The sequence below is a fragment of the Microcebus murinus genome, chromosome 14, assembly GCF_040939455.1.
Source record: "Microcebus murinus isolate Inina chromosome 14, M.murinus_Inina_mat1.0, whole genome shotgun sequence".
Classification (NCBI taxonomy): domain Eukaryota; kingdom Metazoa; phylum Chordata; class Mammalia; order Primates; family Cheirogaleidae; genus Microcebus; species Microcebus murinus.
The window spans coordinates 73,581,882-73,604,574 of NC_134117.1; the positions used below are offsets into that span (position 1 = coordinate 73,581,882).

The 22,693-nt window shown below is 39.3% G+C and overlaps 1 protein-coding gene across 4 annotated transcripts in view; it reads right to left on the minus strand.

The window, feature by feature from the left end:
• Positions 1-22,088, minus strand: part of BMS1 (BMS1 ribosome biogenesis factor) — a 68,132-nt gene extending 46,044 nt beyond the window's left edge. The window contains exons 1-12 of one of the 4 annotated variants that reach the window (XM_076010269.1): positions 22,069-22,088; positions 18,760-18,969; positions 17,030-17,220; positions 15,411-15,490; positions 10,368-10,556; positions 9,331-9,473; positions 8,510-8,631; positions 7,920-8,113; positions 6,681-6,820; positions 4,101-4,870; positions 3,806-3,907; positions 2,546-2,700 (exon numbers count right to left, since the gene is read on the minus strand). In XM_076010269.1, the coding sequence (XP_075866384.1) occupies positions 2,546-2,700; positions 3,806-3,907; positions 4,101-4,870; positions 6,681-6,820; positions 7,920-8,113; positions 8,510-8,631; positions 9,331-9,473; positions 10,368-10,556; positions 15,411-15,490; positions 17,030-17,220; positions 18,760-18,935 (2,262 nt within the window). In that variant the 5' untranslated portion in view covers positions 18,936-18,969; positions 22,069-22,088. Of the gene's footprint in view, positions 1-2,545; positions 2,701-3,805; positions 3,908-4,100; positions 4,871-6,680; positions 6,821-7,919; positions 8,114-8,509; positions 8,632-9,330; positions 9,474-10,367; positions 10,557-15,410; positions 15,491-17,029; positions 17,221-18,759; positions 18,970-20,961; positions 21,106-21,151; positions 21,237-22,068 lie in introns of those variants that run through there. The other 3 variants (XM_076010265.1, XM_076010266.1, XM_076010268.1) reach the window with 3 other exon arrangements.
• Positions 22,089-22,693: the final 605 nt, after the last annotated feature.

A 22,693-nucleotide genomic window follows, 5' to 3' on the forward strand; every position in this document is an offset into this window, starting at 1 on the left:
TGAAAATGTCTGTATGAATTCTCTTAGTTCTGGTCACTGAGAAGGCCTAGAAACAATGACCAACTTATGGCAGTAAGCTTTGCTATGGCTAGAGAGTGAGGCTGAAATACCATTTTCTCTAAAACAAATGAGGACTTCTTATGGCTGATTCCAAGTCTGGTATCAAAAATGTACAAGATGATGTGGATATCTTATCACACCACAATGCAAACAATCGATCAAAGATGACTAGGATCATGTCAAAAGCACTCAGGTGCCAACGTGAAAAGACTCCCACAGGCCACGGATGGGATCGGTATGAGCATCAGTAAGGATAACAGGTGCAGTAGAATGAAGCACATCAACTATATTTAAATACATGACTTCATAATGATACTTTAAAAAAAAAAAGGAGTCACCTTTGGAGAATCATTCCAAAAACTGATTTTTAAAAAAATCAAGCATTTACCCTTACCCTGCTTATATGGGAACTGGGTAACCAAATAGTAGATATGGGCAAGTTTCTCTTTATAGATGTATTCCGGCTAATAACAGAAATGATTGAATAGAACATCACTAGTCTTAAGAGATTAACGATGTTCTAGGCATTGGACAACAACAATTGCTAACATCATAAAAAGAGACAACTAGACCTCATGTGCCTCTTAATGATAAAACACCATCAACTATGAAACAGTGTTGCCAAAAATCAAAATCAAACCTAAATTCTATCAAACTTCTAGATGTTTTGACCATAGGGCAACTATAACCATGTGTCTATATAAGTTAATCTTAATTAAATTAATTTAAATTAAAATTAAAGTTTAAATTAAAAGTTTGATCATCCTCACTACCCATAATTAAAGTGGTCAATTGCCACAAGTAGCCACAGCTTAGATATTTATATCATCACAGAAACTTTTGTTAGTATTGATATGCACCAATTATAGGAAACACAGAGGAAAGAGTCTGATAAACTGCACACAGGGTTGCAATACAGAAAATCAAGAATATGAGAAACTCTACCCATCAAATACTTAATATCTTAAAGAAATAATATCTAACTTAAAAGAAATGGGGAGGGGGAGGACTGCCAATTAAGAAATTTAAAAGGCAGAGTGAAAAACAACAAAAATCAGGTAAAAGTAAACTATGGTATTTAGTGATAGAAACATTGAAGAAGAAATTATGAAGAAAAGGAAAGGATTACCCTAAGAGTCTGAATCATGGTTCCTCCCACAGGGAGGAAGAAGACACAGCTGGGGTGGTCACACACAGTACTGCTGGGTGGCAGCAATGCTTGATTTCTTGGCCAGAGTGGTGGTTTCATGGGTATTCACCTTCTAGCAATTCATTGGGTTAATTATTTTTATGTGGTCTTCTATTTCTGTAATAAATCTCACCATAAAAAACAAACAAACAAAAAACGGCCAGGCACAGTGGCTGATGCCTGTAATCCCAGCTCCTCAGGAGACTGAGGTGGAAGGATCATTTCAGTCCAATTCAAGACCAGCCTGGGCAACATAGAAAGACCCCATCTTTAAAATAAAAATTTGTAATAGTTAAATAAAATCTCATAGTGTATTAAGTGCTTCCTAGCAAATTATTCTAACATGATAACATGATAGATGTTTTGGCCTCAAACAAGATGTTATCATGTTTTGGTAACATGATAATGATTTGGCCTCTCTGAGGAGAGACACCTAAACTAAACTGAATGACAAAAAGAAGACAGTCTTGGAAAGATCAGAACATTCCAGAAAAGAAAACAGGGGGCCGGACACAGTAGCTCATGCCTGTAATCCTAGCACTTTGGGAGGCCAAGGAGGGAGGACTGCTTGAGATCCAAAGTTCAAGACCAGTCTGAACAAGAGAGAGACCCCCATCTCTGCTAAAAATAGAAAAATGAGCCGGGCATCACAGTGTGCACCTGCAGTCCTAGATACCCAGGAGGCTGAGGCAGGAGCATTGTTTAAGCCCAGAAGTCTTAAGGTTGCAGTGAGCTACGATGACACCACTGCACTCTGCCCAGGGTGACAGAGTGAGACAAGACAGAGGGAGAGGGAGAGGGAGAGGGAGAGGGAGAGGGAGAGGGAGAGGGAGAGAAAATAGAGAAGGGGGGAAAGGTCTAAGATGGGATTTAAGCCTTGGCAAGTTTGAGAACTAAATGAATTCCAGTGTGACTAGAGAATGGTGAGCTGGGGGAAGAATGTTTATAGGTATCATAGCTTTTTTGGGTTACAAATAGTAGAAACTATAAATGTTAAGTAGGGCTACAAAATATTTCACATGCATAAAAACTTTTGTGTGATGTTTCAAAACAAAGATTAACACTACTATCCACACTAAAAATTGAACGTCTTCCTTTCCTCCATAACACATGCACACGGCCTAACTAAAATCCGAACATTACGGCTTAGGATACACGAAATATCTACCGTAGTATTTATGAAAATGACCTGTTATCTTATAAAAATAAGAAGCCTACAACTGGTAAGCAATGTTGAAATCAGATAATCTTTTAGAACAATTCCCCAATTCTCTCATACATACTAGTCAGCCTTACCTCCTCTAAATCCCAATCATGGGGTGCCTCCACAAAAAACCTAGAGCAGTCCAAAGAGTCGGCCTTGTGCTTACACCCTCCATCAGGCTGGCTGACATGAAACAACCCTCCAAGCTCTTCTTGGGTATCACCCTCCTCTTCATTATCCTCTGTCACTAAAGAGACCACCATGATAGAAAAGTGAGAACAAAATTACAGCTCTAGAGGACTCATCATCTTTAACCACTTAAGCCACATGTCTTAGAAATCAGGGGACTAAGTTTGTGGTAGGTGTGGTGATAGCCCCAAGTGAGTCAGCTACAGAGAAAGCAGGTTAGCGACAGGGGAAGAAAGGCCAGGAAGCTACTGCTCAACATGTATAGAGGACTCCTGATCTCCTGCATTGAGGCGTGAGAATATTGGGTTTTGGAGGAGGGAGGGGATATTTAAAAGCAGAGCTTTAAATTACCATGGAAGACTTTCTTTCAAGAGTTTTGAGTCTCTGATCACTAAGAGTACTTAGGCAAAACCTGAATGAAAATCAGTACCTAATAACCCTCCAATTTGATGCTCCTCACCCAAATGTCTAATCATCTTGGTAATTAGGCAGCATAATATAAAGCTCACCACTTTAAATTTATTTTTGCATTATTTTTTCCAAAAACAACCTATAGACAAGTTTAATAAAACATAAAATCAGAGGATAAGGGCAAAACAGAGAATGAATGCATTACACAGGGTTCTCACTCTCAGCAAGGAGAAAAAGATTTTTTACAGGCAAAAATATTTTCCTGGCAATAAATTCTATAAAAATTTCTCATGAAGGACTTTTAAATAGGGGTATAATATGAAATAATGGACAGTATTCACATCAAAAAATTTATAGCAAACCAGTAAATCTACTTCAAATGGTCAATTTGCAGTCCTCATGAGCTTATGATTAAAACCATCTGCCAAATGTAAGCCATGCACTGTGGCTCATGCCTGTAATCCCAGCACTTTGGGAGGCTGAAGTGGGACGATCACTTGAGCCCAGAGGTGGAGGTTGCGGTGACCTATGAGTATGCCACCGCACTCCAGCCTGAGTGACAAAGTGAGACCCTGTCTCAAAGAAAAAAAAAGGAAAAAAAGTCTGCCAAATATAAAATGTTACAGTGTGACGGCCAGGAATTATGGATGACAAAAGTACCATCACAATCCTCCAACCAACTCCTTCATTTCCCTTTCAGAAAATAATCTAAGAAACTAAAACATTTCTAGCTCTGAACCAGAGTTCTTTACCTGTCCCATAAATGAGCTTTAGGAGGTTTGGAGTTGCCTGTTGTTGCCTCAGAAAGGCCTCAGCTGCCTTTCTGGAAAGTTCTTCCTTCCACTTGAGGTCACCTTAAACGACAATGCCAGCCTCCAGTTAGGTCTGTTTACTTGTCCCCCTTCCCTTCTTCAAAACAGTCATAATGCAACATTTGAACAGTTAACAAAATCTCCAAAACAGCAGACCCCCAAATGTAGACATTCCACTTATAGCAACATTTTGAGTGGCAAGTTTAGAGTAGCAGCCAATCAATTTTAAGCATACCTAAAGTTTCTGTGGAATAGTTATTTTCTTCCTTGTAATCCTCTTCCTCTTTGAGTAAATCTTCTATATCACTGGTCTCATCAATTAAGTTCTCTGACTCCAGGTTCTGACCACTGCCCACCTGAGAAGGTTTTGGATACTTTTTCCTAAAAACATCTTCATTTTCTGAGTCCTCTTCCTCTGAACTGAGTGAGGAACTTCCTTCAGATTCATTTTCAGATGCAAATGCCTCTTCAGCTGTAGAGTGACCGGAATCAGAAGTGGGGAGAGCTGCTTTTTCTAACAGCAAAGACTTCTCCAGATTCACATGGTCACCGCAGTGACTAGCAGGCCAGAGTCCTGTTTCACCACTTTCTTCAGCCTTCGACTCCAAAATGCCCTGCTTTCCTTCTGCAGTGGCATCCTCTTCTTCACTGCTTTCTTCAGCTTCCTCCACTTCCCCTTCTTCCCCAGAGCTTCTCTCAAGGTCATCGTCGCTATCTGCAAATGCAGGCAAGTCCACCTCACTGTCTTCTTCCAGCTCTTCAAGTTTCTGCCGCTTGATGCCCTTAACTGTCACGTACTTATACTTATTAGTCATTTCAGCATCTTCCTCCTCTTCTGTTTTGTCATCACTAGAGTCATTTTCCAACCTGTCACCTTCAGATATTTCATCATCATCTTCATCACCACTATCTCCAGACTCATCATCTTCATCTCCAAAAATGGCTTTCCGACGCACTCGACCAGTTTTCAAATCCATGTGCTTTTCCTCTTTTGGCATCCACAGCCTATGTTACCAAGTAAACGCAAAATAATGCAATTTATATAATAATCAGCTAATGGAGAAATGACAATACAGTCAGTAAGAACACAAAGAAATAAAAATGTCAAGAAATAGTTTAAGATGGCATAGCATAGAAAAAATGATTTGATAAACATTCCAACACTTAATAAGCAAACTCATGCTTAGTTCCCTAACACCATACTTCAAAAGAGCTTACAGAGAATAAAGAAATCAACCTTTCTTAATCCAATTTTAGAAAAAAACTGCTCAAAAGGGAAGTTAGTGTTTAGTAGATCTTTTGGAAGGCTGATTCATTTCTAAGCTGGAAACACATGATGCTAAAGAGAAATTGGCTGACTCTAGGCCCAAAGCAGAGAGAGGACAAAGTAAACCCAGATCACCCCATTGTTTTAGAAAGCAAGAACAGCTCAAAGACTAATGGGGACATGCTGAGAGAACACATGAGACAGGCTAAGGGCTCCCACAGCTAAATCTGGGACAATATAGGCATCAGAAAGAATGACACACAGAATGAAAGTCCATTAATCAACAGTAATACTGAAATAAAGGAAGAAGTGAAGCAAAAGATCTTGCTGGCTGGGAACAGTGACTCACACCTGTAATCCTAGTACTTTGGGAGGCCGAGGCAGGAGGACTGCTTGAGCTCAGGAGTTCAAGATCAGCCTGAGCAAGAATGAGACCCTGTCTCTATTAAAAATAGAAAAATTAGCCAGGCATGGTGGTGCATGTCTGTAGTCCAGCTACCTGGGAGGCTAAGGCAGGAGGATCACTTGAGCCCAGGAGGTTGAGGCTGCAGTGAGCTATGATGATGCCACTGCACTCTAGACTGGGCAACAGAGTGAGACCCTGTCTGGGAAAAAAAAAAAAAAAAAAGATGCTAAAACCACAGGTTGAAATAAAAACTTAATGTAGCACTATGTATAAAATTACAAAAACATCAATTAGCAAAAACCAAAAATTGCGCCATAAGGAAATGGATAAGTTAGAATATACCATTAACCAAAGGATGATTGTATAAACATTGTATAAAAAAAGGAAATGCTAAGGATGAAAAAAATTTTACCATATATTATAACTGTAATTATGTTAGGAGAGTAACCATATAGACAAAAATGACTAGAAAAATATACAAAAATAAAAACAGCTAATAACACTGATTATAATAATGATCTTTAGTGGATACTTCTTGTCTGTAAGGCATCATGCTAAGTAGTTTATGCACATTATAACAAATTACATGCTAGATAATCTCAGTCATCTTCAGATTGATTTTTACTGGGAATCATAAACCAATACAACAAAACCAATGTTTTGCATCCATTATGTATAATTACAACCCAGACTAAAATATAATTCATATATTCCATACATCAATGGAAATCTACCCACAGGAGATACTATAATAGAATCTAAGTAAAACTTTCAGAGACAAGATATGTGGCTTCTGGACAGCCACCTAAATAAGCTCTAGTATTAATATTTTGGTCACTTTTCAAAAGAAAGCCAGTGGCATCAGGTCTCACAAGAAACAAAAAGCAACCTATAGAAAAGATTTTGTGGTATTTGAGGAATATTTTGGGTTTGTTGAAAACTGAATCCTTTATTTTATTTAGAAAAAAAATACTCTAATGTAATGTTCCATAAGTGAAAGACTCTCAGAAACACATGTATATGCAAAGCAAAACAATCTAGAGTGAATCCCACCAAGATTTGTTATGATGGCAGAGTTATGGCTGATATAATCTTCTGTAATATAGTATCTTTTATTAAAAACAGAAAAAAAACAGACTTACCCTTGGTTATCTATATCCTCTGATGCCAGTGGTTTGGAATCAGAAAAAAGTGTCACTCTACTTGAAGCCATCTTGGCATCAATGGTGGAGTGGGTGGAGATGAGACTCTGGACCAGCTCACGAGTGGGCCCTGCCTCGTCCTGCCAAGGCCACCAAAAAAGGGAAAGTAAGGAATGCACAAGCACTCTGGAGGAACACATGGGTTTCAATGTTTCTCAAAATTATCTAAACACAGTTCCTGAGAACCTTTGTTTTACGTCTCAAAAAGAAGAGAAGAAAATTCTTACAACAAAGCTTGAAATTGCTCTCCCTCTTCACTAAACTTTTACAAAGTGCATTGCGTATATAACCTCATAACCTAAAAAAAACCTTACGTCCCAATGCTATAGAAATGCTAGTTTTTCTAGCATTTTAAAATATCATTTTAACCCAATAAAATCTCATTCAGAATTAAGAAATAAAAATAAGAATAAATTTTTCATTTTAAAAAGCAGAATGAGACCATTCTGAATAGAAAAGTAGAATGAAAAAAAAAGAGAAAAGACCAACGAAAGCTGGAAAACACCAATTTTGTATAAGGAGAACCAGGCCACATGTATGCCACAGTGCCTACACTGGGAGCCATGGCAGAGAGGCACGAAGGACTAGACCTTGACTTTCTGCTACAATGGTACAGAAGTATTATTATACAAAGTACTCTGGGAGTCCACTTGCTCAAGACTTCTTGGGCATGGCTCCTGGTAAAAAAATTAGAAAAGGAAGAAAAAAAAAAGGCCAGGCGTGGTAGCTCATACCTGTAATCCTGGCACTCTGGGAGGCTGAAGTGGGCAGATCGTTTGAGCTCAGGAGTTCCAGACCAGCCTGAGCAAGAGCGAGATCCCATCTCTACCAAAAATAGAAAAAATTAACCAGGCATGGTGGCGCATGCCTGTAGTCCCAACTACTCGGGAGGCTGAGGCAGAAGGATCGTTTGAACCCAGGAGTTTGAGGTTGCTGTGGGCTAGGCTGACGCCACGGTACTCTACCCTGGGCAACAGAGTGAGACTCTGTCTCAAAAAAAAAAAAAAAAAAAAGAAAAGAAAAAAAGAAGTACTGTAGTACAATGAAGCGTTCATGATATTCTGTATATTTTTGATATACATATGGGCTTTTATCATAAATATAAAGAGGAAAAGCTTCAATAAATAAAGGCTGAATACATTACTTTCAGTAATAAAAAAAAGCAGACTCCCATCTCACCGATGCCTGAAAACCATGGCTGCCACCAAGGTCAACATAGACAGCATCTTTGTCATACAGCACACCACCAACTCCAGAGAGAGGTGCATAAACTAGCTTCTCTTTCTCATTTAAACAGCGCTTCTTTTGTTGTTCAGGAAGAGCACATGGATCTGGGAGGAAACTGACATCACTCACAGCAAAATCTCCTACACCTGAAAGACAGAACCCAGGAAGCCAGCTTTAGCTGAGAAGGCAACAAGCATCAACTGTTGGTAAAAATGCCCCGCAGGTCACAGGCTTACGCCATGGCGCTAACAAAGGGTATAATGCAATACTGGAACTGTGGGTCTCTAGCTGGATGACACCAAAGTCACAGAATAGGGGATTCAGTCCACTCAACACCTTTACAGGTCGACAAATGGCTGGGTTACTTTTTTAACCACCAGCAAGGCAGCTCTCCCTTGTTTGGTCATTTTTCAGTTTTCCTAAGAAATTATTAAAAGCCATATGTAATCTAAGCATTGTACCCCTATAATATGCTAAAAGAAAAAAAAGCCACCCCAAAAATTCTACATGTATTTCTAGTATGTTTTACAACAAGAGGATACCTGGCATATGAATTTGGCTTTTATTTTTCAAGTGTGCTCCTCTTAAATAACCATAAAGAGACACCTTGCGGTCACATTTGATGTTTGTTCGGATATCCTCTGGGTTTGTCAAATCTTCCATTCTAGAAAAATCATATGGCAGAAATGAATGTTAGAAGTTCCTATACCTCCCTTCGTGTGTTAGTGACTCATGTCATATTCTTGTTCATTAAGCATGTTGTTTAGAAAACTAGAACATAGAGAAATAAGGAAGCCCAGTTCACCTTCCACCAGAGGAAGAAGACCAAACACACAGATGAATCTCATTCCATAAGACACCAGAAAGGGAAATGATGGCCACCTGGGGTCAAGAAAGGGTGAAGAACAAACTCAGAAAATCCCTTTATAGAAGAGGGTAGGCCTGTGACCTGGGGTTTTTTAGTTTGGCTTGGATTCCAGCAGGTGGAGGAAGAGTACTCCAAGCTAAGAAAACCACTTAAGGAAAAACACTAAGGAAGGAAAGTCAAGGCATATTTGAACGACTCGCATGCCAAGGAACAAAGACAGTGTCACTGAAAGCTAAGGTTGAAAGTAGGACGGGGACACATCCTATAATCTTAAATGCTTCAAAATCCTCCCATTTTCCTAAATATCGTGTAAGTGATTTACTCCCAAAGGCACAGCACTTTTAAGTGATTATAAAAGTAGACATTTTCCATCAACTATACTTCTCCCCACACTGTTAAAATAGGCACAAAATAATTGTTATCAGTGTTCTTTCTCTAACCATTTCAGCTTTGATATATATGTGCCAGGAAGAAAAGTTTAGAACCATTTTTTACCTGTCTGCCAGGATATAAGGGTGAGAAGTTTGCCATGTGAGAGGCCTAAACTTCATAACTGTAATAAAACGGCCCAGATTGTGGATTTCTTGGTTTTGATATTCTCCATGTACCATTCCAGAAAGGTAGAATAACTTGGCACCCTAAACATTAAAACAAAATTTAAAATTAACTTTCAATTAAATTCTTGTTAATACTGAACCAAAATAAAGGTCCTAAATAACAAGCAATCCTAAGAAGGGAGACTTCTAGCAAAGCCACTGTCCAGATGCTTCCAGAGCCCTGCTGGCTTCTTTTAGGACTTATCTTGCTAGGGTCTCAGAGGGGCAGAATGCTCTCCAGCAGAGCAGTGGCATCAGCCTGTGCATGATGCTGGGAGGGAAGTGAGGCTTCTGAGCACAGCAAAGGTTCTGTGGGCACAGAAGGCTGGGAAGAGTAGCAATGCCTAATCCTGTAACTGGAAGGAAATTCTGACATACTCTATTAACCACTTCGGTACGGTGCTCACTGGCCACGAAACCTTGCCCACAGCCGGCACTCAAAGTCCGCACGATAGTTTATGCTGTGCATCGAGGATGAATCCATTTTGCTCTTGTGTGATGAGGAAAGCTTGAAAGCATGAAAGCTTGTTTTACTTTACAGGCAGCTTTACTTGTAATGTAAATCAGAATAGGTAACATATACATATATGTTTTTATTACGTTATTTTTAAATGTTCACAATTTTATTTTGATAAATGAAAAATTAGAAAAGTCATATCATGGCTGCCGGCTAAAAACAGCAATATCACAGCTGTTGGCGAAAGTCCATGCTCGGCTGTGTGCGTTTATCTGTGGCCAACACTACAGTCGACCCTCATACTGAAGTGGTTAAATGACAACCCAAAAATAGAGCCAACACTGCCTGGTACAGGAACTGTGAATAGATACATAAAGGAAACTCAGGAGGTGAATCCTACAGAGATGTTTATTAATGTGGCTTCATTCTATTTTAAAAGGATTATAGTGTTAGTATCCAATAATTATTTCTCTTCCTACCGGGTAGACTTCTGTCCAGAACCTGTGTTTTAATCGCTTCTTTGTCTTCTTCAGTTGTTTATTATGCTTGAAGGAGTCTAGGTGGGTGAGAACTCCCATAATTTTAGGAAAGCCATGAACTTGACAGATGTTTAGAAACTCAAATGTTTCCATTTCAAACCCAAAGCTGGCATCTATAAGCATCAGCACCTAAAAACAGAACACAAAATCTAGACCAAGGGTCAGCAAATGGGGCCAAATCCAGCCCATTACTTTTCTAACTTAAGTTTTATTGGAATACAGTCATATTAATTCATTTGCATATTATGTGTGGCTGCTTGTGCACTAAAAAATGCAGAGGTAAGTAGCTACAACAGAAACTATACGACATAAAAAGTCTAACACACTTACTGTCTGGTCTTTGACAGAAAAAGTTTGCCAACTCTTGCTCCAGAGTCTAAACCAAATGACTATCTAGGCATCACCCCAACAGAGAAATCACCACCCCTGACTTGCCCTAAAAAGCAACCATAAGACAATGCCCACAAGGATATAAACTTCCATTTCAAGAACACAGATGTATGAGAACTCAGAAAAAGCTGTGTCTAATTTGGCTGTTATTGACTTCGGGAAATGAAGTTTTTTGTAAGGTCTTTTTAGGCCAATAACAAGTTTCAAACAAGGAAACCAAATAATAGGTCTCTGACATTCAAAAAAAAATGCGAAGTGATAATCAATGAAAAATATTAAAAAGAACAGAAAAACCAATCTTTTGTTTCAATCTTCCTAAAAAAAACTCAATCTGTTTTTTAATGGGAATATAATGGAAAGCTCTATCTTACATGTTAATTTGTATAATTCAATTGCTCAGACAATTCTTTTAAGGGCCACCAGTTTAGAATTGAGTCAAAAAATAGTAAAGTTAAGTATGAGTGGCGCGTCCACCCGGGCCGGGTATTTTTTTTCCTTTTGAATTTCTGCTTTACAGACAGCAATGGCAGCCTAAGTACTTGTAATTGGCAGTGGAGGAAGGGAACATACACTGGTCTGGAAACTTGCAGTCTCATGTCAAACAAGTGTTGGTTGCCCCAGGAAATGCAGGCCCTGCCTGCTCTGAAAAGATTTCAAATACTGGTAATCATGTTTTAAAGTAGGGAGTGATAGTTATTATTTGTTAGTGATAAAACTGTCAACCATGTCTGTCCTTTATAATAAGAAAGGTAGATTGCTATTCTAAAAAAAAAAAAAATAGTAAAGTAACAATGAATGGTAATCTACAAGAAAATATAAGCAAATTGAATCAATTTTTAAAATTTAAGACTCTTCAAATATGCAAAATCATTTCACAATTGATTCCTGGAGATTTCTAGCTTAGATATTAAAGACAGCTCTGCTCTCATCTTTCTGTAGCTAACAAAAATAGAAACAGAAATATCTATGTTTGACTAAACTAGGGAATATCCATATCCTAAACTACAGAATACATGAAGGCGAGCAACTGAGTGCTGTGAGAAAGCTGATGCAGATGGAGCCAGCAAGCAGAATTTAGTGACGCTGGAACAAATCAAAGGTCAGGTAGACTATCCAGACACCCGATTTGATCCTGCAGAGTCCCAAAGGGCAAGCAATTAGCTGTAGGATCAGGAAGAAAAGGTAGCAAACAGTCCCTCAGTTGGCAATCTTTGTGAACTAAATCACTCGCCAATGCACTCACATGCACAACACACTCAAACCCATGTACTAAGTTTGCCTTTGTTATGACTTAGTAAGCTTTATGACAACCCAGAGCAGAGCAGTCAGCATAAGCCACGTTAAGTCACAGTGTCATGGAACACTGTATTAAAAAGAAAAAGGTTGAGCTATAGTACTTGCTGGTTATGTATCTCTAAGATACATTACATGAAAAAAGCAAAATGCATAATAACAGTGTGCATAATAAATTACAGTGTGTATAATAAATTACACTTTCTGTTTTTAAGGTTTTGCATGTGTTTCTACATATGTGGAAGGATACTGCTCTGAGTAGAACTGAGACACCGGGGATCAGAGCAAAGAAAGAGAAAACATATATAGTATGTACTCCACAGTATAACTTGAATATTTTATCAAATTCGTGTGCTCCCTTCTAAAATCTTAAAAAGATTTAGACAAAAGATATCTCTATTAATAGGTATGTTTTTAAAATTAGAAACTTGCTATATTTTACATAGAAGAGAAACTAGTTAACTTCTACGCTGAACTATTTCAATTATTTCAAACACACAAGATTTAGTAAGTTAACAACTTAGTGGTAACAATAATAGTTATTTTTACTAATGGTAACATTACATGTTCAAATTTTGAACAGTGTTTAGTTTTATGACATTAAAATGACAGCTTTAAAATCTATATTACTTTTTATATTTTAGGACCCTTCCTGGGCCAAAAGATAAAACTTATAGCTCTTTGTCACCAAACAGCTCTCCAGAAAAAGCTGAATCAAAAACAAAAACAAAAACAAAACAAGGTATGTGTCACCCACACTTCAATGGGGTCAATATAGGTTAATTTTTTTTGGTTTTATTTTACTTTACTTTTGCTAATTTAAAAGATAATGGAATATCAATGAACACTACCATTTCCGTAAACACAATTGAGGCTGCACATTTTTCATATGTTGAGTACTGTCTAAATATTCTACTGATACAACTTCTTCAGGATAATCTATGTATGTAATTTATCATAATCATTAACAATGGAGGTTCTGTCACTGTCAGGAGCAGGGTTCCCATCCTCGGACAAGTTACTTAATTGCTGGGAGCCTCAACCTCATCATTCGCAAACTGCAGATAATACCTATTTACCTCACAGGTGTATTGGGAGTTACATAAACTAAATTCGTAGAAAGCAGTTAGCACGGTGTCAACAAAGATGCAAGAAATGGTATTTACTACTATATTTTATACATACTGTGTTTCCCCAAAAATAAGACCTATCCATAAAATAAGCCCTAGCAGGATTTCTAAGCATTTGCGCAACATAAGGCCTACCCCCAAAATAAGACCTAGTGATGGGGTTGGCTACATAGCATATCTGCACAACTCATGCATTTTGTCACGGAGCGGTAAAGACGAGCAGCCCTTCTCATCTGCTCTGTGAGAGCTCTATTGCTTGACATTAGAGACTGGGGTCAATGGTTCTAAAGGAAAGAGTCGCAAGACATTCAGGATGGAATTCGGGGTTTGGAGAGTTATGATGATGTTCCAGAAGACGACTTAACTATATTTGAATAAATGTAGATTGTTGTACTGTACTTAAAAAAAATAACACATCCCCTGAAACTAAGCCCTAGAGTGTCTTCTTGAGGAAAAATAAAAATAAGACCTTGTCTTATTTTCAGGGAAACACGGTATGTATGTATAAGCTAGTGAGCTCTTTATTTTATTATTATTATTTCAGGGTATTATGAGGGTACAAACATTTTATGTCTTTAAAATAAAATTACATTTTATTTTACATTTTATGTCTTTGCCTCACCCAAGCAAGGATTAGAGGCATGGCCTTCACCTCTACAATGCTCATCGTGTCCATTAGCTGTGAGTTTGCCCCTCATAATCCCCTAATTCCTGGAGAATACTACCACATGAGCACCACAGTGTTGATCAGTCAGTGCCAATTTGATGGCAAGTACATGTGAAGTACATTCTTCTGATCTTGTGATACCTCATTTCGGATAATGGGTTCAAGCTCTACCCAGGAAAACGTAAGAGGTGCTAGATCACTGTCATTTCTTATTAATGAATAGTATTCCATTGTATACATATAGCAAATTTTAATAATCCACTCATGAATTGACGGGCACTTGGGTTGTTTCCACATCTTTGCAATAGTGAATTGTGCTGCCATAAACATTTGGGTGCAGATGTCTTTATTATAGAATGTCTTTTGCTCTCTTGGGTAGATGCCTAATAGTGCTATTGCTGGATTAAACAATATTTCTATTTTTAGCTCTTTGAGGTATCTCCAAATTCTTTTCTACAGAGGTTGGCACTAATTTGCAGTCCCACCAGCAGTATAAGAGTGTTCCTGTCTCTCCACATCCTCGCCAGCATTTGTTTTGGGATTTTGTGATAGAGACCAATCTCATTGGGGTTAGGTGGTATCTCATTGTGGTTTTGATTTGTATTTCTCTAATGATTAGAGATCTTGAACTTTTTTTTATATGTTTGCTGACCATTATTCTGTCTTCTTTTGAAAAGTTTCTGTTCATTTCCTTTGCCCATTTATTGATGGGGTTGTTTCATTTTTTCTTGTTGATTTTTTTAAGTTCTAGATAGATTCCCTTTATCAGGTGTGTAGAGAGCAAATATTTTCTCCCATTCTGTATGCTGTCTATTGGCTCTAATGATAGTTTCATTGGCTGTGCAAAAGCTTTTTAATTTGATCAGATCCCATTTATTTACTTTTGTTGCTGCTGTGATTGCTTTGGGGGTCTTCTTCAAAAATTCTTTGCATAGGCCAATGTCTGAAAGGGCTTTCCCAACATCTTCGTCTAGAATTCTTAAGGTTTCATGCCTTAGGTTTAAGTCTGTTATCCATCTTGAATTGATTTTTGTGAGAGGTGGGGATCCAGTTTCAATCTTCTACATGTAGCTATCCAGTTTTCCCAGAACCATTTATTGAAAAGAGATTCTTTTCCTCAGTGTATATTTTTGTCTGTTTTGTCAAAGATTACATTACCATACGTGGATGGTTTCATCTATGGATTCTCAGTCCTGTTCCAAAGGTCTACGGTCTCTGTTCTTGTGCCAGTATCATGCTGCTTTAATTAGCTATGTTCATTAAAAGTTTTCTCCACCCTGTGGTTTGCTTTTAGATTTTAGAATACATTTCATTGTGCACATTCCATTTTTATTAAGGTGACAATAATTATCATCAATTCAATCACATTTATTATATCCCTGATGATACTGATCATTCCTTTAATAATCATAAAATTCTCTTCCTTCAACACAGGATAAATAACCTATCACACTGCTTGCTATAAGTCTCTATCAACATCCCAGGCTGTCCCCGCTGACTTACCAGATCTGCTACTTTAGCCAGATCAATCATCATGTTAATGTCACACCCACATTCAATAATGGTGAGTCTGCGCTTTTTACCTGTAAGTGAAAAAATGAAAATTTTACTTTAAAAAATCCTGAAAAAAACTCTATCCATTAACACTCTATTTATCATTTTTTAATTGCATCCAGTAAAACAACATATATGTTTATAAGAAAGTGCCAGAAGTTCATTTCTATAAGAGAAAACTAGTAAAATAAATTCCATCTTGCTCTCTTGCTATGTTCTTTTCAAGTTCAAAATAATATCAAAAGTCTACATACTCAGTTTGGCATACCACGTAGTTATTTTTGGTCAGAAGAGGCTTATGATTTTCTGTGCTTCAGTGGACCTTATTTAACATAATATAAGCAACAATAAATTCTCTGTCATGAGCAAAAGATGAGATGAAATCATGGCAACATTTCAAAGAAAACGAAAAAAAAAAACCTCCTGTGTTTGTTGCTTTTTTAATATATTGAATAGCAAAGGACAAAGTGATATTCACTTGTTGCAAAGGATAAAGGAGTAAAAAACTTAAGTATCAGCAAAACTGCTTTATCATTAAAGACTATCCTATCCTTTCCACTAGGTTAATGTTAGCCTGTCCAGAGACTGAAAAATTGTAATAAGTAATGGGTTCAGAGTGATTATTATTTATCAGGCACTGTTCTGTCACTTTATATGTATTTTTTTTTCAATTTGTGTTACCCTATGAAGAAAATGCTCTTATTATTCACATTTTATTGGTGATAAAATTCACAGATTTGATGTGACTTGCCTAAGGTCACAGAGCTAGTAAAAAACAGAAGTAGAATTGAACACAGGAATAAAAAAAAAAAAAAAAAAAAGTCTACATAAATGAATATGTGCTCAAACAGGGAAAATTCTGACTGGCCAGTCTTCATGATGACCTTGTTGGTCAGCTGCAGGCCAATGCTTTTATCTCTTATCAAATTTTCCCATACTCTCACTATAGCTAAAAATATCATCAAATCTAATGCAACAGAATATTCATGGAACAATAACTATTTCTAAATTATAGTTAAAAGAAAATAAATGGCCAACAAAATAAAATAAGGATACTCTAAAGATAAAGCAAAGCTTTAATCCCACTACATTATCACCATTAATAGGATTTCAAATTCTACCATTGCCATTTTGGGAATCTGTTTCAACTTCCCTCAAGCTTAGAAAGGTCACCAGCTCCCAAAGCAGACAAATTCTCACAAGAAAAAGAGAGAAAACTCTGTCCCATTTCCATAAGAATGTGGCTTCATGACGGCAAGCAGGTGCATCTGGCACACAAGAGATACTTATGGTCTGTTAAATGAATGTACTCATGGTAACCAGGCCTGCTGAGCCTTTCCAAGGAACACACTTGGCAAAGTTACAGAGCAATCAAAGTAAGGTACACATCTACATCAGTATCTCTAGGAACCTATGCTTTTTTGAAGCTACAGCCAACTTAGTAAAAACACAAGACAGGTAACATGACAACATTAGTTTAACATTTTCCACTCAAGAAAGAAACAAAGACATGCATGTCCTTCAGACAGCAATATCTACCACACCAGCTCTGTGGCAGCATGCCTTACCTGACACAATCGTCACAGGGCCTCTGATCTCAGTCAACTTTTGCCTAGTAAAGTTCCGAATGAGGCACTGTATCAAGGTGCTCTTCCCAACTTTTGGAGGCCCCATGACCACTACCACTATTGGTGGGGGCTCAAGTGGAGTACGATCAACCACTGGAATATGATGCTTTTTTGTCTTCAGATCCTGAGTCCTATTTGTAAAAAAGAATTTAAAAAAGCAAACTCACTTTCAAATATAAGAGAATAAAAGGTATTAATACTTACAAGTATTAATATTATAGAGAGTAGAATAGACAATATACAAGTACAATCACTTGTTAATTGTTAACTTTTGGCCCCAAGTAAAATATCTGGTCTTCAGTAAAGATATAACAAGACGACTTCAATAGTATAGAGGGTAATTACATATTCCTTAATCTAATTGTTTTATGAATTGATTTTAAGAGTCTAAAAGAAAACCAAAGGCAAACACTGAGATAAAAGTTTTTGCGTTAGGCCGGGCGCTGTGGCTCACGCCTGTAATCCTAGCTCTTGGGAGGCCGTGGCGGGCGGATTGCTCAAGGTCAGGAGTTCAAAACCAGCCTGAGCGAGACCCCGTCTCTACTATAAATAGAAACAAATTAATTGGCCAACTGATATATATATATAAAATTAGCCGGGCATGGTGGCGCATGCCTGTAGTCCCAGCTACCCGGGAGGCTGAGGCAGAAGGATCACTCGAGCCCAGGAGTTTGAGGTTGCTGTGAGCTAGGCTGACGCCACGGCACTCACTCTAGCCCGGGCAACAAAGCGAGACTCTGTCTCAAAAAAAAAAAAAAAAAAAAAAAAAAAGTTTTTGCGTTAAATTTGGCTCTCCTACTTACTGGTTAGATGACTGGGGGTAACTTGCTCTGTGAGCCTCAGTTTTCTTATCCATAAGATGAGGACAAGAATAATTCCTACTCTCAAAAGGCTGTTGGAAGAATTTAATTCAATAATGTTTAAAGTACACTGCTGGGCATAATGCAAAGACTCACTAAATAAAGCCATTTTAGTATTAAATATTACAATTTTAGTATTTGATATTACAACTATACAAAACATATCCAGACGGCCGGACACGGTGGCTCACGCCTGTAATCCTACCACTCTGGGAGGCCGAGGTGGGCGGATTGCTCAAGGTCAGGAGTTCGAAACCAGCCTGAGTAAGAGCGAGACCCCGTCTCTACTATAAATAGAAAGAAATTAATTGGCCAACTAATATATATAGAAAAAAAAAATTAGCCGGGCATGGTGGCGCATGCCTGTAGTCCCAGCTACTCAGGAGGGTGAGGCAGGAGGATCGCCTGAGCCCAGGAGTTTGAGGTTGCTGTGAGCTAGGCTAACGCCATGGCACTCACTCTAGCCTGGGCAACAAAGTGAGACTCTGTCTCAAAAAAAAAAAATAAAACAAAACATATCCAGAAAACAGAAAGAGCACATTTATCACCATAGAAATTGTTTAAAGTTTAGGAACAAATTCTACAAATTAAATTCTATAAATTCTTTCCTCTTGGGCAAAAACCACCAACCAGTGTGCAGATGCTGGAGGCAAAGCAACTTTCGTGGGGAAGGTGTCTCAGGTTTTAGCAAAAGCCATTCTGCATGCATCTCCACATCCTTTGTAGCTGGACTAGAGTCATAAATCCACATGTCATCTGTGAGAGGCCCCTACCACTTAAAAAAGAATAAATGGAAGAATAACCACATACCTGTGAAAGGATCGAGCCATCCGCACAGCAGACTGAACTGCAAAAGCTTTGGGGTTTCTCTTACGAGCATCATCTTCATCTCCAAGTTGGAGATCCTGCAGATGCCGTTTCCTTTTCTTCTCAGCTTTCGGCCCACTGTTTTTCTTTCTGTGTTTCTTTTGGTCCTTAGTCTCCATAGTAGCTTTTTACCAATTCACAAATAACTATAACCTAAAGGAATGGGGTAGGAGTGAAAGTGGGGGAAGCATTTTACAATCTGGGCAACACCCAGGGGAAAAATAGTAAATTTCATTTATGAAAAGATGATATACGGCCGGGCGCTGTGGCTCACGCCTGTAATCCTAGCTCTTGGGAGGCCGAGGCGGGCGGATTGCTCAAGGTCAGGAGTTCAAAACCAGCCTGAGCAAGAGCGAGACCCCGTCTCTACTATAAAAAAAACAGAAAGAAATTAATTGGCCAACTGATATATATATATATAAAAAATTAGCCGGGCATAGTGGCACATGCCTGTAGTCCCAGCTACTCGGGAGGCTGAGGCAGAAGGATCACTGGAGCCCAGGAGTTTGAGGTTGCTGTGAGCTAGGCTGACGCCACGGCACTCACTCTAGCCTGGACAACAAAGTGAGACTCTGTCTCAAAAAAAAAAAAAAAAAAAAAAAAAAAAAAAAAAAAAAAAAAAAAAAAAAAAAAAAGATGATATACTAAATATTTGCTGACCCAACAGGAGTAGAAATTGCTTAATCAGCCCCAATTTCATTTCTTTCTGTTATGCTATAAATTAGATGACTTACCTCTGCTAAATTTACTCTTTATGGTTAAGTTACTTTTTAACTCATCTTAAGTGTCAACATCATGAGTGTCCATTTCTGCAAGGATTAAATATTCTATATCTGTACTTTTTTTTTTTTTTTGAGACAGTCTCGCTCTGTGGCCCCAGCTAGAGTGCAGTGGTGTCATCATAGCTCACTGCAAACTCAGACTCCTGAGCTCAAGTGATCCTCCTGCTTCAGCCTCCCAAGTAGTGGGTACTTGTGGCCTTGTATTTTCCCATACAGTAACCATTAACCACATGCAGCTACTGACAACATAAAATGCATTTGGGGAAACTGAATAAAAAATTAAAATTAATTAATTTAATTCTAAATTTAAATAACCACATGTAGCTGCCACACTGGACACCTCCGGCCTAGATGTCAACTGGACTAACGAGGTAACTCATCTAATTTACAGCACAACAGAGAGAAGTGGGATTGGGGCTGATTAAGCAGTTTCTAAATATTTGCTGACCCAACAGGAGTAGAAACTGCTTAATCAGCCCCAATTTCATTTCTCTCTGTTATGCTATAAATTAGATGACTTACCTTTGCTAAATTTATTCTTTATGGTTAAGTTACTTTTTAACTCATCTTAAGTGTCAACATCATGAGTGTCCATTTCTGCAAGGATTAAATATTCTATATCTGTACTTTGGTTGGTTGAACTAATATTTAATATAGCATTTCTTCATAAAGAAATAAATGAAATTTATGGTTATCCCTGGTTAAGTTACTTTTTAATTCATTTTAAGCAGTTTTCTAAGTTAAACTAAAACTTAAATTTCAATAAAAAAATTTAAAACATTTTAGGCCGGGCCTGGTTGCGCATGACTGTAGTCCCAGCTACTCGAGGATGAGGCAGGAAAATCATCTGAAATCCAGGAGTTCAAGGCCACAGTGAGCTATGATGACACCACTGCACTGCAGCTAGAGCAAGACCCTGTCTCAAAAAAACAGATGGATACAGCCATGATCTGATTAGTGGAGGAAATCCCAATGAGTATCTTCCAACACATGATCTTAGGGCCATATCGGAAGATTGCACAGAGTGCTACTGGAGCACAGAAGTCAGTCAGTGGCTTCCCCAAAACACACACCAGAGGAAATAACTCGTTATATATCAGCATAGTGTCAAGAACACTGGCAGGGAGTTAGAAGAGCTGAGCTCTACGAATGCTCTGAAACTAAACAGGTGTGTGATTTCAGAAAAGCTATTTTTCATCTCTACTACATTTTAAATGTCTTTCTTTTTTGGTGGGAAAAAATAAAGAACAATTTGGAGTCAACAGATCCACCTCAGGGTCTAAGTCACCTGCTGGGACAACCCGGCCAGGAAACCTCTCCCCACCACCTTCCCTCCCAGTCCGGAATCTCCGCACGAATTCACCCAGCCACTCTCCCAACGTCACCCCTGCAGCAGCAACGAAATATGTCTGGCCAGCGCATGAGACACTCCTTGGGAGCAAAGACTGTCCTGGAGGACCGAGGGAGGACATTCCGCGCGCGAGACTCGTGCTCCCAGAGCCCCAGCCCCAGGGACCCCAAAGCCTCCGCTTCCCCCAGCCTGCAGCAGTTACCCGCTTCACAACCGCTGCTCCTCAAGCACGCATGGACACCGCCGGAAACGGAAATTCGCACTGCCGCAGACTGGCCGGAGGGAAACGAAGGCAGAAAGAAATAGACTCACGGGGTAGGGGGACGACTTTCGGGAGAGAGCCGGAAGGAAGGCTCGTGATTGGCTGAGTGCGGCGCAGGCGCCGTCAGCGCGGTGTGGTCCACCGGAACTTCGCCCTCTCGGGACGTTCCGCCCCGGGAATGCTTGGCCTGGCCAACGGCGGGACCCGCCCACCTCAAATCCCGCGGTGGGACTCCTGAGCAGCTGGTTCCCGCTGATGGCCAGGGCGACTCTGCGGCCTGGCGGTGGTTACTTGGTGCAGTACAAAAGCCGGAAGGAGACATTGAGTCCTGGTTGCCCCAGGGTCACTGGGCTCCTGCTCCCGAAAGCCCCGGGCACCCGATTGGGGGTCCACTTGCTCATCCTTAAAGAGGACATATCTGGGGGGCTTCTCGGATTCTTTAGTGCTCTAACACCCTGTTTTGTCCGGATTAACAACTCTGACTCAGCCTGAAATGCCTCGCCTTTCTCTGTTCCCGGGAAATGGGCTTTCCCCATGAAACGCAGGATCTTGCAGTTTTCTTCGTGCATAGCTTTGCCTTCCCAGAGCTCCGCCCATTTCACCTAAGGAGATGATTTGGAGTTCATCTAACTCCCATCCCAGCTACTTGAGCTGCCTACAAAGCTTGACACATTTTCAGAATATGTATTAATGTATTCCTCTTGGTCACATGTAGCCCACTCTTGTCCTCTGCCTTACCTTGGCTTCTCACTGCCCCCATGATCAGACCTTAGACCTTGTCAGGTCCAAGGACTGCAATCCGCCACGCCCCCCCACACACACCTCGCGTCATCCCACTCTGACTAACCGTCTCCTACCTTTCCACGTGTCTCCCTGAAACCAGAACTCCGGTAACCTCACCGGCCTCTCCACTCCAGATCTCACTACCTGTTCTCTGTTTCTTCCTCCCTTCATGACCTCTCCCTCTCTAGTAAGCTAGCTTCAGCTCCGTGGTTAATCATTCTCATTTGTCCCTTTCACACCTCCTCAACTCACCCACCTCCCTGACACCCACCTCATTATATCTGCTTGGCAAGGTGAGAGCCCTGAATTAACCATTCTCTATTCCATGCTACAGCACTGCAACTAAACATGGCTAGAGGAAAACATGACCATGCCAGCGGTCCTCACTTTAATAATTCTATCTTTGGAGCCTCTTACTGCTTGGTTTGAAGTTTTCAGAATATTGTTCTATACTTTCTCTTATTATATGACAACAAGCTTTTAAATTTTTTCCTAACTTGGTCTGGCTTTATTTTTGACATAGCAAACGTTTTTTCATAAGGCTTCTCCTTTCTTCTTTTTCTTTCTTTCCTCCTCCATCTCCCTTCTTCTTTCCCTCTCACTCACCTTCTCTCTGCCCCCTACCTCCGGGGTATAGGAAGAAATAAAAATAAAACTACAAGTAATAATAATAATAATTCTATCTTTGCCAATCTCCCA